The sequence below is a fragment of the Trachypithecus francoisi genome, unplaced genomic scaffold (genome assembly GCF_009764315.1).
Source record: "Trachypithecus francoisi isolate TF-2019V2 unplaced genomic scaffold, Tfra_2.0 Lachesis_group15, whole genome shotgun sequence".
In the NCBI taxonomy this organism is placed as follows: Eukaryota; Metazoa; Chordata; class Mammalia; order Primates; family Cercopithecidae; genus Trachypithecus; species Trachypithecus francoisi.
In genome coordinates, this window is record NW_022681460.1 from 53,359,300 (window position 1) to 53,373,476 (window position 14,177).

Consider the following 14,177-nt stretch of genomic DNA (forward strand, 5'->3'; position numbering starts at 1 on the left):
GAAATTCAATACTGATCTATAAGAAACTATTTTGTAGGAGCAGTTTGAAACTCCTAAATTGTTTTTCACACACACACACACACACACACATTTTCTCTTGCTTCTAGGTTGCAGAGCTCAGTCATGATATGATCATGGAAATCACTGCTCTGAGAGCCCAACTCACAGACTTGGAAGAGGTGAATCTGAATCTCGAGAAGCAGATTAGAAAAGAAGTCCAAGAAGAATATGAGGCATTAGTCCGAGCTTTGTTTCAGACCTGTTTACACATAAAAGTAAGTGTCCTGTGTCAAACATCTGGGCCACCCATTGGGGAGCCTAGTGTAACGGATTCCCACGGTGGCTGCACACCCAGGGATCGATGACAGAATAATGGGCTTTGTGGTAACAAGAGATTCTTAGGCCCTAAGAATTTTCTAGCTCTAAGCTTTCACTGCAGAAAGAGAGTCATCAATGGGTTGTCATTAACCATGATAGACACTGAATTTGGGGATAATACAGAAGTCTGTCTTTTACCGTCTATTGACAACTGCCGCTGTCACTGTCTGATTGCTGTTGGGAGAAGAGAGTTCTGCTGCTCCAAATTCCCCACCTCCCCAGTTTCTATCACCATTTTATCTGTTAGTGTGACTTTCCAGAGTACAGTGCCTGGGCCAGGACAGACCTTATGTAGGTAGCAGCAGGTGCCTCTGGAGAACTCCCTGGGCACATTCAGAATTTGAATCAGCTTCCAGAATTTTTTCAAACCTTCAAAATGCCTGCCAGCTTCACTCTCACATTCAATGTCAGCAAGCTGCTGACCTGTCAGCAAAGATCCATTGCAGAGGAGAAGTGATGGGGTGCGCGTGCACCTGCAGCATTGTGGAAGCCAATCGCTTTCATCTGATGTTTGCGCAGCCGTAAGATAGATGCCCCACGCCTAAAACAGGCCATCAGGGAGACTGGTCCAGCTGACTCGCCAGTGTGAATTTCAGTACAACCTACCACCTGCAAGTCCACAGCGTCCCCCAACCCTGTCCCCTTCCCTGCTATTGGATACACCCCAAAGCCAGCCCCATTTGGGTCCTTGCATCTCTCCCCAGGGATTGCAGAGTGGCCCCCAGGGTTATTAGGTTAACAGCAGCTTCCACCGGTGCTCACGTTGGCCTGGTCATTCCAGCAAGAATTTCTTCTTACCTACAGTGTAAATGATTACATGTATTAAAGGATCAAACCCAAAATGTATTGGGTCTGGTGTTGCAAGGGAGGAATGGGCAGACAGTGACAGCTGGAATTTGCTAAGCCATCTTTCAGGTGTGAGATTGTTGAGAAATGTCTTAAGTTCCTTTTAGCTTCTGCCAAATTCCTAGTTAAAAAGTGGATTCTCTCTGTTTCCCAGGCTGAAGTGGTTCCACCAAGCCTCCCTACAGTAGGGAATTCCTGTTATATCCCAGCATCCCATGAAGTTGCTAAAGCTTCTACTGTGTGGCCAGAGCCAGGCTTCCTTCCGTGGCTCCCAGCTGGGCAGCTTCCTCCTGCCTTCCTCTCTAGGGAAGTGGTTTAGAAGTGAGAGGACAGCCCTACCCTACCTCTCACCCCAAAGACACTAGGTGTCTTAGTCTGCTCAGGCTGCCATAACAAAATACGATAGGCTGCACAGCTTAAACAACAGAAAGTATATTTCTCACAGTTCTGGAAGTCAGAAGTCTGAGATCAGGGTGCCAGCGTAGTCTGCTTCTGGCTGAGGGCATGCTTCCTGGCTTGCAGGTAGCTGCCTTCTCACTGTGCCCTCACATGGCAGAGATGGAGAAAAAGAAAGGTCTCTCTCCCTCTTCCTATAAGGCCACAGTCTTATTGCAATAGGGCCTCACCCTTATGTCCTCAGTTTAATCTTAATTACCTCCTAAAGATCCTATCTCTAGATACTGTCACACTGCTGGTTAGGGTTTCAACATATGAATCTGGGGAAGACACAATTCAGTCCCTAGCACTGGGTCTTCAGTTGTACTTACCATTGATCAAGCTGTTTCCTCACAAGGCATTTAGCCATAAGCCATTCAGAACAGAGTATTTCCTAATGAGGTTTCTGTTAGATCCTAAATAGGAAGGCAGTCGGCTGGACTCCCTCCTCCAGTTTATCTATATTTAACAGAGCTCCTCAGGAGTGGCTCAATTACAGTGTCTTGTCTGGTCACATTCTGCTGTGAGTCAACATAGCAGCAAAAATCTTTGGTTCAGCTTCCCAAGTAACTCTTACCAGGGGCAGTTTGCTCAGCAGATTTTCTACCTGTGAGCTTCCACTGTCCTACTGGCTCAACCTGCCTTGGTGTTGACAAGGAAGGCACAGTCTAAGATGTGCTGGTGTCCGGATGATGAAGCCCTGTGGATAAAAGACAGCACTCGGGGCCGCTAGTGTGACTTCCTTATAGTACATGTCAGAATAATTGTCTGAGTAGGTGACATCTTAATGTGAAATTACTTACAAAAGTTAAGTTGTAGAAGGCAAAATGGCTTTTCTGCAACTGCCCTTCACACTACGCAAATCCATTTTACTTCCTTGACTTGAGTCTGCAATTTGCAGGAGAAGCTGGATGAGAATCAGCTTAATTTGATCCAGAAAGTGTGTGAGCTCATCGGTGAAGTGAGAACAGAAGGGATTGACAATATGAAGGACCTAAAGAAAAAATGGGGCTCTGCCAGCCCTGATGAAGGAATGAAAGAAAACCCAGCCAAAGTATGTGATTTCATTTAGCAATGGGCTATCAGTGTTTCATCCTAGCATCTGACCCCACCATTCACCCCGTTAGCATTCCAGCCTGATTTCCCTGAGAAAGCATTGCATCAGGCATTTTAAAGGGAACACGAGGATGCACTGCACAATTGTGTCATCTTCTGGAAGTCATGTTAGTGATGTTAGGGTTTGTGCCCTTCCTATGAAAATGTTGGGGGCAGACTTTTCTGAAAATGAGCCTTCTTAGCAGGAACAGCTGTGGGCCTTGGAGCAGGACAACTGCAGCCTGGCCACCCTGGTGTGCAAAGTGAGGAGCCTGGGCCGCTGGAGGCTGGCTGTGCAGCAGGCGCGCTTCCAGGCCCAGCTGAGCAGGGCAGAGAAGGTGAGCTCTGGTGGGGGAGGTCCAGACAGTCCCCAGGATGGCTGATCCCAAGCCTCTATGGCTGCAGCTGCCATGGTGTCACTGTAGCTATGAGTGGCAGTGGTGTCAGGTGGCAGGGTCAGCCATCCTGAAGGATCTAACAGTTGGCGATTTTTCCTGGGAACAGGCCATGTGAGAACTTCAGGAGAAATAGAAAGGGGGCAGAAGCAAAGGGGGCAAGAAAGAACAGATCAGAGAATTCCGCATAAGGGAAGGAAGTGAAAAGATGGAGGAAAGGCTTCACCAAGGGCTTGAGGCTGCTTTGTCAAAATACTGCATATCTTTGGGTTTCATACATGATTATCTGAGGAAAATGAAGTCACAAAATAATAAGTGAGAAATCTGCTTTAAGGCAAATTGAATCCAAAGTGCATATTGATGGCTATTTGGAAACTTTCACATCCTGTTTCTGAAAGTATTTACTCTGATATGTTACCCTCTTCTGAATTAAAATCATGGAAGTGGGCTGGGCATGGTGGCTTATGCCTATAATCCCAGCACTTTGAGAGACCAAGGTGGGTGGATCACCTGAGGTCAGGAGTTTGAGAGCAGCCTGGCCAACATGATGAAACCCAATCTCTACTAAAAATACAAAAAATTAGCTGGGTGTGGTGGTGGGCACCTGTAGTCTCAGCTACTCAGGAGGCTGAGGCAGGAGAATTGCTTGAACCTGGGAGGTAGAGGTTGCAGTGAGCCAAGATTGTACCACTGTACTCCAGGCTGGGTTGACAGAGCAAGACTCCATCTCTAAACAAATAAATAATAAAATAAAATAAAATCATGGAAGCAGTGACTAGTAGGAGCTCCTTTCTACCAGAAGTTTGAAAGAAGAATGGATGGGAAAGTGGTTTAGATACTGCTTTTGAAACTAAAAATCTGGAAAGGAAACCTATTTCCTTTCTTACTGTGTTTGGGATGTTTACAGGAATCTATTCAAAGTAAAAAAGAGTGTTTGCGCATCAAACTGATGGCAGAGCGAGAAGTGGGTTTATTTCGTCAGCAGATCCTGGCTCTCAGGCAGGCCCTGGCCAGGGCACAGGCCGACAGCGTGAGGATGTGGAAGCAGCAGGACAGCCAGGTATCCGAGCCTCAGAGCCTCTTCCTCATTCCCTTTGCAGTTCACTCTGCAAAGTTGAACGTGGCCACCAGACTTGGTGCTGTGGCTGCCAGGAGCAGTCACCAGAGCACCACAGCCTGAAGCCACACAGATGGTACAACCAGGAAAAGATAGCCTGGACCTGGACTTCCCTTCTCCTCCCTCCTCTCCAGCCCAGAAACCAAGGGCGGTGGCCAAAAGGCTCTTGTTCTTACTCATATGTGGCTAAAATGAGAAAATACTACTCATAAGCAAGATCATTATCATATATGTGTGTGTGTGTGTGTGTGTGTGTGTGTGTCCATTTCTCTGAGGATCTTTTTGCTAGAGGCTGTCCTGGGATCCTGTGATCTAGGCCTCTTCCTTGAACACAGGCTTTCATGGGGCAAGCACGCTTCCACTTGACAACAATCCTCGGCAAGTAGAGTGTGGTCCAGCCTGTAGTGTTATCCCCACATGAGACTCTGTCCTGTCCCAATGGTCCGTACCATGTCTCACTTTCAGAAGTTACTGCTGTGCGACAGGGGCTGGCACCAAAATAAAGGCACTCTAAGCCTAAGCATGTCCTAACTGTGCCAACCCTCTGGGCATGAATGAAGCAGGGGGACTGTAGGTTTAGAGTGAGAACAGTTGAGCTGAAGTTACAGCCTGGGAAAGCTAGGCATATTTAAAGCATGAAATTTAATTTGTTCATCTTGGACCCTAATTCTTCCATGATTCTGCATCAGATGAGTTAATTATGGTAACTCATATGAGTTATCATGAGCTACATGACAAACTGTAACGTCATCATACAGATATGAATAATAATATTATGATTAAGGATTGACCATCTAGTACTTAGGATAATACTTACTAGAAAAACTTTGGAACAGAACCAAATTATTTCTACACTTACCCTCCTTTAACCATCTAGAATCTGACTTCCCCAGATTTTTGGAGAAAAAATCAGAACCTCCTTTCCTCGCCCATTGCGTGCATGGCATGGCCCCGTCTCTTTGGTGTTAAACGCTTCCACGGCTACCTCCTGACAAAGGCTCCACAACAATGTAAATGTTGTTTGTGCTAGATATGATTATCTGGTTAGTAAGCTAACATACATATTATCAAATCTGGGTATTAAAAGACCAAATTGTTTGCCCTGGCACTGCTGTACAGTGGCATGATCGTGTGCCTGGCTTTTAGTGTCTGTTCTGCTTCCCTCTGTCACTGCAGGGCTCACAGTGTAAATGCCAGGCTAGGGTAGATCCTGGTGCTCTTGCTAGCACAGGACTGAATCATTGGGCCACGTTTTCTAGAGTCCAGGAATACACCATGTAGTTGTGTCCCTGAGCCCCAAAGGAGGGGTGGTTATTATGCCGTCCAATGTGTCCCCACTTCTGCTGGGAGGAAAGGCTCCCTGCCTCCTCCTTTCTTGTGGCATTTTCTTGCCACAGGCTCAACTGCTGAAGGAGTTAGAACACAGAGTGACCCAGGAAGCTCTCATCCAGGAGCAGCTGCACTTCATGAAAACATCCAGGGTGGAGAAGCTCTTGAAAGATGTGGGGCAGAAAGAACAGCAATTGCAGCTCCTTAGTAAAGAGGCTGAGAGGGCTTCTAAGCTGGGCCAGCTGCAGCAGAAAAAAATGAAGAGAGACCTCCACCAGGTAAACCTCAGTAAGAGGGGGTGTCCACCCAGAGTGCACCTGGTGCCCCAGCGAGGGCTGCTGCATCCTTCCCCCGTGTGCCCATGCCTCTCTCCTGTCCCCCACAGCAGTGTTTCTCAACCTCTGTCACTTATAGGCAGCCCAGGAGAATGGTGGCATCTCTCCCCACAGTGTCTCCCGACACCACGAAGATTGCTGGGCAGGCCATGGTGGCTTGGCTGCCTCAGGGCTCGGAATCTCAGCACCCCTGTAACCTACTGGAAAAACCTGTTTCTATCCAGCTCTCATCTTTGAACTAGGAATCTTTTAGAAAATTCCAAGCAGTAACCTGGAAAAGCAGCAAGTGTTAATGGAGGCTATGACAAGAAGATTTTATTCAAGTGTTTCAGGAACTGCAGAGATAAAAATGAACGGCAAAAGTGGTTTGCAGATCCAACGTATTTTGTTGACTATACCCAACAACAAAGAAATAGAATAGAATACTAGAATGTAGATGTGGATTAATACAAGTTTCAACAAAGCAGAAAACAATATAATTCAATAAAAAACGAAAAAGTAACTTCCAAAGCAGGCACCTCACACATATCCATTGAATGAGCAGATCACTGAATTCATTCAGCAGAGATAGAAAGAGATGGAAATTGAAAGGCAAATTATTGGTCAAGTGTTTTTTTTTTTTTCTTTTTTCTTTTTTTGAGATGGAGTCTCACTCTCACCCAGACTGGAGTACAGTGGCATAATCTTGGCTCACTGCAACCTCCGCCTCCCAGGTTCAAGCAATTCTCCCACCTCAGCCTCCTTTGCAGCTGGGGCTACAGGCATGAACTACACCCGGCTAATTTTTGTATTTTCAGTAGAGACGAGGTTTTTACCACATTGGCCAGGCTGGTCTCGAACTCCTGATCTCAGGTGATCCACCCACCTCGGCCTTCCAAAGTGCTGGGATTACAGGCGTAAGCCACCACACCCGGCCCCTGGTCAAGTGTTTTAAGTGCTCAAGAAAGAGATCAATAAGGAGAATTCTATCTACAAAAATGACCCAAAAAAAATTAAAATTTGAATTGAGGAAAAGCGAAAGAAAATATTTATATAAAAGTGGAGAGAGAAAATGAGTAGTTTTAGAATAAAAGAAAATTAGAATTTCATATTTATTGCATGAAAAGTAAACAAAAATATGACCGAACCTATAAGAAAACTTTGGCATCCCAATTTTGTGTTACAAATTATGCTTTTCTAAACGCCACCACAAAAATAGGGAAGTTCGTAGATTCGTTTCTTCAAGGTTTTCTCTAGTTAATTATTTGTTTCATGGCAGAGATTCTAGAGGTGATCAAAACAAATATTTTGAGGTTTCGCTCAACAAATGTGCACTTTACCATATGTATGTATAAGCCATTGGCCCTTTGTAGAGTACACCTCCAGCTCTCCTGACAGCTCAAGTGTCCCTACGCCTACCTACTCTAAACAGCAATCCTCAGCCAGCAAGACCCGAGCCCCCCACCCACACCCCCGGCCCCTTCCAGCCAGAAGTGGCTTTTTTAATCTATCTCCAGCCTCTGACTCCATGGGCAGATATTCACTGTCTGACCTCGGAGAGCCTCAGTGTCCTAGCCTGTTGCCTGCGCCTGGTTGAGGTCACTTATAGAAGGGGTTCCCAATCCCCTAGATGTGGGCTGGTAGGAGTCCATAGCCTGTGGAACTGGGCCGCACAGCAGGGGATGAGCAGCTGACAGTATAACCGCCTGAGCTCCGCCTCCTGTCAGACCAACGGAGGCGTTGGATTCTCATAGGAGCACCAACCCTACTGTGAACTGCACATGTGAGGGATCTAGGTTGCCTGCTCCTTATGAGAATCTAGCTAATGGCTGATGATCTGAGGTAGAACAGCTTCATCCTGAAACCATTTGCCCCCACCTCATGGAAGAATTGTCTTCCATGAAACCGGTACCTGGTGCCAAAAAGTTGGGAACCAGTGATTTAGAGCACAGGCCCTGGAGTGGAACTGAGTGGTTCATACTGCCGGCCCTCCAGCGGTGTGGCTTTGGGCAAGGTCTGTGGCCAATCTGTGCTTTGGTTTCTTCATCATTACAATGGAAACAATGTACTCACTTCACTAAATTTGGGGGGTGATTAAATTAGGAAATTAAGTAATTAAAATAAAGGCCTTAAAACCGGGCCTAAAACAGGCATGCCTGTAGTCCCAGCTACTTGGGAGGTTGAGGCAGGAGGATCATTTGAGCCCAGGAGTTCAAGGGTGCAGTAAACTAAGATTATGCCACTGTAATCCAGCCTGGGTTAGTAAGACAGAGTAAGACCCTGTCTCTAAAAAATAAAAAGTAAAAATTAAAAAGTAAAAAGTTAACAAAAATAAACAGGCCAGGTGTGGTGGCTCATTCCTGTAATCCCAGCACTTTGGGAGGCCAAGGTAGGAGGATTGCTTGGGCAACATGGTGAAACCCTGTTTCTACAAAAAATACAAAATCAGCCAGGGGTGGGGGTGTGCATCTGTGGTCCCAGCTACTCAGAGGGCTGAGGTGGGAAGATCACTTGAACCTGGTTGCAGTGAGCCAAGATTGCGCCAATGCACTCCAGCCTGGGTGACAGAGTGAGACTTCGTCTCAAAACAAACAACAGCAAAACCAGGGTGTGATACATAGCTCTCAGTAAATGTTGGCTGTTTATATTTTTGTTGGGAATGTGAAGGTAGACAGCCTTGGAAACAGGTAGATAGACCTGGACTCAAATCCTGGCTGTGTGGCCTTGGGCAAGTCACTTCACGGGCCTCTGTGACGTGGGGGCGAGTGACCTAACACAAGGAGGTCCTGAGGAAGCATGCTTCCTTGATGGTATTTCTCAAGTTTCCTAGTGCCAGCCTGGCTCAGAAAATCTTGATATGTTTCCTTGGCACCAGCCCATAGGGAATAAGGATCCTGCACAAATCCCTATAGTATGGAGAGGGACTTTGGACCTAGTTTATATTAGGATGTTTTCCTAACTCTGGAGCTCTGATAATCTTCTGAAATTTAAACAATGCTTGGGGGTCCCCCGACATAAGGAAGAGCCCCCTTTAACGTTTAGGGCAAGACTCTGTGGGAGCCTTCTGGCCAGGTCTGTGCAGACAGAGTGGGATATACAACACACGCAGCTGAATGCTTGAGACTAGCATGCGTATTCAGTCCCTAGGGTTGCCTGACTAAATTATCACAAACTGGGTGGCTTAATAGAATAAAAACGTATTCCTTCACAGCTCGGGAGGCCGGAAGCCTGAAACCAATGTGCTGGCAAGGCTGTTCCTTTGGAGGCTCTGAGGAAGAATCTGTTTCGTGTCTCTTCTTAGTCACATTTTGGTCTCTGGCATTCCTCGGCTTGTAGCTACCTCACTCCAGTCCTGCCTCTGTCATCACGGAGCCTTCTTCCTATGTGCTTCTCTGAGTGTCTGTATCCTTATCCTGTCTTCTTTATAAGGACAACAGTCATTAGATTCAGGGCTTGCCCTAAATCCAGTATGACCTCATCCTAACAAGTCTATCTACAAAGACCCTATTTCCAAATAAGGTCACAGTCTGAGGTTCCAGGTAGACATGAAGTTCGGGGGGTGCTCTTCCAACCACTACAGTATGTATTACTTTTCTACAAGTAAAAACAATTAGGGGATTATAAGTTGAAAAAGCAAAACCACCTGTGATCTGGGCAGATGAGATACACTTTGGCCCCGGGCACTGTCTGGCTGGGGAGTGTGGGCTGGCTGTGCACGGGGAGAGCCACACAAGTCAATACAAAGGTTGCTTCTGGAAATGGGCTTCTGTCTGACCAGGGCATTCCTGGCAGATGCTGAACAGAGAGCAGAGATCTAGGAGAGAGATCAAGTCTTTCCTCTGTTTGAAACTGTCCAGGGGCTCTGACAGGTCCTCAGTGTAGATGCAGTGGCTGGGCCTCCAAGGCCATGTGTGCACTGGGCCCTCACTCCCCTCTTCCTCTACCTATCTGATGAAATAGACATGAAAGATATAACCTTGTGAATAAGCTCCTAGCTATTATAAGGTATAAGGGATTCCACAGACTGTTCCTTTTTGGTTAAGTTCCTGGTCTTCCTGAAGTTCTTGATTCTCAGAAGGCTGAGTTCAGCCTAATCAGGACTTTAAGAGCCAGTTCTCTTTGCAGGGTAGCCTGGGACATCCATTTTCCCTAGGAACCCCATGTGAACTGAGGAAACGAAAGTGAGCACAAAGCATCTCTGCTTCTCATTTTCCCCTCAGATGAGAAGCCGGCTTGCCCAGGAGCGCAGTGTGAAGCTGGATGCTCTCCAGCGTGTGGAGGAGCTGCAGAGTCAGCTTCATGATGCCCAGCAGTCAGCTGTCCCCACGGGCTCATCAGGCGGTAAGGATACCCCCTGCTCTGGCTAGAAAATCTCCCAGTCTCTGGGGTCTGAACTGGGGAGGGTCTCAGGGACTCAGGGAGGACCCAGTCACTAAGTATCCAGTAGTTATTGAATGGGTCCTCTACAATGTTTGTTGAATGACACATAAATGGATAAATCTTAATTCTGATTTACAGTCAAAACTTCCTACTTTAGCACCTTGGAGTGCTGACATCCAACACTAAAAGGTTTCAGTCATAAAAAACTGGTCTTGGCAGGGTGCTGTGGCTCACACCTGTAATCCTAGCACTTTGGGAGGCTGAGGCGGGCGGATCACGAGGTCAGGAGATTGAGACCATCCTGGCCAACATGGTGAAACCCCGTCTCTACTAAAAATATAAAAATTAGGTGGGCGTGGTGGCATATGCCTATAATTCCAGCTACTCGGGAGGCTGAGGCAGGAGAATTGCTTGAACCCAGGAGTTGGAGGTTACAGTGAGCTGAGATGGCGCCATTGCACTCCAGCCTGGTGACAGAGCGAGACTCCATCTCACACACACACACACACACACACACAAAACCCAGTTCATTGGATTTTGAGACAATGCTTTGGGATACCAATGACCCCATTTCTCAGAGTTATTCATGAAGTACATTATGATTCTTGGGTGCTGGGGGCTTGGGGTGTCCTTGAAAATAACAATCAAAATAGCTCTCTGAGCAGTGCAGTCAGCAGGCAGCATGGAGCTGAGGCCAGACCCCAGGATGTCCCTAAACCACCTTCCTCCTCTATAAGATGAGGACTAAATACATTCTAAATTATCTTCTAGATCTGACTATCAGAAATATCACCAAATATCACTAGCCATGATTGGCCTGTTGTTATGATTGGCCATGTCTCTTCTTTCCTGTTCTGCACATAGCCTGGTAGTTGAGTATGTGGGCTTTGGAGTGAAGCAGCCAGAATTCAGGCCCTGGCTCTGTCACTGCTAGCTGCGTGACCTTAGACAGACCTTAATTAGCCTCTCTGTAAAATGGGAATATTCAGCTCAAAGGCTTGCTCTGAGATGAAATGAAAAAATCCCTGTCTGGGCCGGGCGCGGTGGCTCAAGCCTGTAATCCCAGCACTTTGGGAGGCCGAGACGGGCGGATCACGAGGTCAGGAGATCGAGACCATCCTGGCTAACACAGTGAAACCCCGTCTCTACTAAAAATACAAAAACTAGCCGGGCGAGGTGGCGGGCGCCTGTAGTCCCAGCTACTCGGGAGGCTGAGGCAGGAGAATGGCGGGAACCCGGGAGGCGGAGCTTGCAGTGAGCTGAGATCTGGCCACTGCACTCCAGTTCGGGCGACAGAGCGAGACTCCGCCTCAAAAAAAAAATAAAAAAAAATAAAAAAAAATAAAAAAAAGAAAAAATAAAAAAAAAAAAAAAAAAAAGAAAAAATCCCTGTCTGACATTTAGCATAGTGGCACTTAGTAATTGTGCAAGTGTTGGTTACTATACTTGCATACATGTGTTTAGCCCTTTATCTGTGTTTCCTTTTGGCTACTTTCCAGCGTGAATGAGCTGAGGAAACACAGCCTTTCAGGAGCACAAAGTCACAGACGAAGTTACTTTGGGTTTACTAACAGCAGAGCTGGGCTTGGCAGTGAAGCTCACAGGGCCCTCCGTCCTGCCTCTGGGTTGCTGTCTGGACCTGACATTGGGAGCTGGTGTCCCTCACCCCAGCTACTGGTTGTTGCTGCTGCCCCAGCCCCAACACAAAGGGCATCAAGAGCGCCCAAGGGCCCTACCTTGACGCCTGACCCTACTTAGTTCTGTACCTTACACTGTCTTCTCCATGTGCCAGGGGATTTTTTCCTTCTCTCCCTTTCCCCTCTGCCCGTAACCTAGCCAGGAATCTTTCTAATCCCTTCCTGGGATAATGCGTCCTAGTGAACTGCCATCCTTGTCCTCCAACACCTGCCTATTGTGAAGGAGAACCAGAGTGAGGCACAAGGCAGGTGGGGGAGACCCTAATTCCCAGGATTGGGGTGGGAGCAGGAGTGGAAAGGAAGCTTCTTTCCCAGGAAGTAGAGGTAGAGGTTACTCCCGGGCCTCAGCCCCCTTCTGTTCCCCTGTGCAGGGAGAGGAGGGGTTTGAGGGCACAGCCAGCTATTACCCATACTGTTAACGCTAAGCAGTGAAAGTCAGCCATACTCCCACTCCTCCTTCCTTTGCTGTTGTCCAGCTGGAGTCTCAACATGACCCAGGGGTCTTCTGCAGCAGCAGCCACGGCAGCATCCCTGCCTCCCACGTTGGAAGCATAGATGTGCTCGAAGGGCGAGCTCTCTTTCCTTGCCATTAACGTGATTCCCCTAGGATTTTGCAACACCTAAGAAACCATGATTTTTTTCTAAATCAATTATTTTAGAAATGCTTAAGGAAAAAATGAAATCGCTTGGCTCATAAAACTGTAAAATGTTGAGAGGAGGCCTGGCTAAATGTAGCTTCATCTAGGTTTGAACTACTTCATCAGGACTGCTTTCACTCTCTCCATCTCTGGCTCTGAGGAGGCTGGGAGCAGAAAGGAAGCAAGGCTCCTTGGAAGCAACATGGCAGCCACCTCTGTAGCTTCCATCTCTATTCATGCTCAGCACGGCAGGAGTAGGGCGTGGAGATGGGACAGTTAAAAAGAACTGGGCTCTGCCTGGACTGACTTGGGTCCTGTTGCCGATTTTGAACAAATCGATGGAGCCACAGACTAAGACTTATGCCTGGATGGCTTAGACCCAGCTTACCTGCTCCTCCACTGGAGCTAAGGGTCGGGTCAGCTCACTCTTGCCTCCTGTCTGCAGCAACTGTTTTAAATCTGCCTTGTCTCTTCAGACCTTCATCCACTCTCCTCACCCCCTCATCCTTTCATTTCCCACTTCACAGAGGAATTAGAAACCCTCAGACAGGAATGCCATTTTCTCCCTGTCTCCCAGCCCACCTACATCTGTACTCTGCTGCTTCTCCTTCCCTCCTGTGAACATGGAAAGGGCGTCCCTTTTCTTCCCCAGGCCAATCCCTACGTAAAGGGCCCCATCTGCTGCTACCTTCTCAGGGGCCTTGAACTATCTGCTTCTTTCTACATACTTGGATTTCCCGTCCATGCATCCCTCTAATACATACATACATGTATGTGCCAGGATCATAAAATCCACTGTAAAATAACGCCCCCTACCCCCGCTGCCTTGACGACATATTCCTTCCCCTGCCGCTGGTCTTTCTCTTCCCAGTCAGACTTCTTAAAAGAGCTGCCTATACTCACTTTCGTGATTCACCTCACTTAATTTCTCTCAGGTTTTGCCATTTTCAACTTGTGGCTTCCAAATGTTGCTCACCACTTCATGGTCCGAGATGACTGCTTAAGCCTTCTGGCCAATAGGAAGGAGGAAAGCAACAAGAAGGGCCCACACCTCCCCTGAAGCTTGAAGAATGGTTCCTGGAAGTCACTTGTGACACTTTGGCATACATCCCATTGGCCAGCACTTAGCCCAAGACCACACAAAGTAGACTGGGAAATGTAGTTTTTATTCTAGGATGCTGTGTGAACATAAAATGTGAGGTCTATTTCCAAGAAGAGATGGGAGATTCGCAATTGGGGGCCAAGAATAGGTCTCTACCACACCACCAGCAATCTGATTTTTCTCACCACCATTTCATTGCAGTTGCTCTTGCCAAGATCACCTTCACTTCTGTCTCCAAGTCCAAAGGACACTGCTGAGTTCTCACTCATTTCATGTCTCAGCAGCATTTGACACAGCTGACCACATCCTTCTCCTAATTATTCCCTTGGCACTGCTCCTTGTGGTTTTTCTCTTCCTCTGACTGCTTTTTCTGTCTTCTTTTCTAGTTCGTCCTACTGTATTCAACCTCTAAACGTTGAAGTTGTTCAGGGATCTTTCTGGCCCCTTCTCC

At 47.2% G+C, this 14,177-nt stretch overlaps 1 protein-coding gene across 6 annotated transcripts in view; it reads left to right on the plus strand.

Annotated features, from left to right (window-relative positions):
* Positions 1-14,177, plus strand: part of LOC117097190 (coiled-coil domain-containing protein 162) — a 34,798-nt gene that overhangs the window by 17,018 nt on the left and 3,603 nt on the right. The window contains exons 5-11 of one of the 6 annotated variants that reach the window (XM_033234830.1): positions 108-275; positions 2,561-2,713; positions 2,958-3,092; positions 4,057-4,209; positions 5,664-5,873; positions 10,130-10,250; positions 12,463-12,664. In XM_033234830.1, coding sequence (XP_033090721.1) covers positions 108-275; positions 2,561-2,713; positions 2,958-3,092; positions 4,057-4,209; positions 5,664-5,873; positions 10,130-10,250; positions 12,463-12,479 — 957 coding nt within the window. In that variant the 3' untranslated portion in view covers positions 12,480-12,664. Of the gene's footprint in view, positions 1-107; positions 276-2,560; positions 2,714-2,957; positions 3,093-4,056; positions 4,210-5,663; positions 5,874-6,009; positions 6,566-10,129; positions 10,251-12,462; positions 12,665-14,177 lie in introns of those variants that run through there. The other 5 variants (XM_033234828.1, XM_033234831.1, XM_033234827.1 and 2 more) reach the window with 5 other exon arrangements.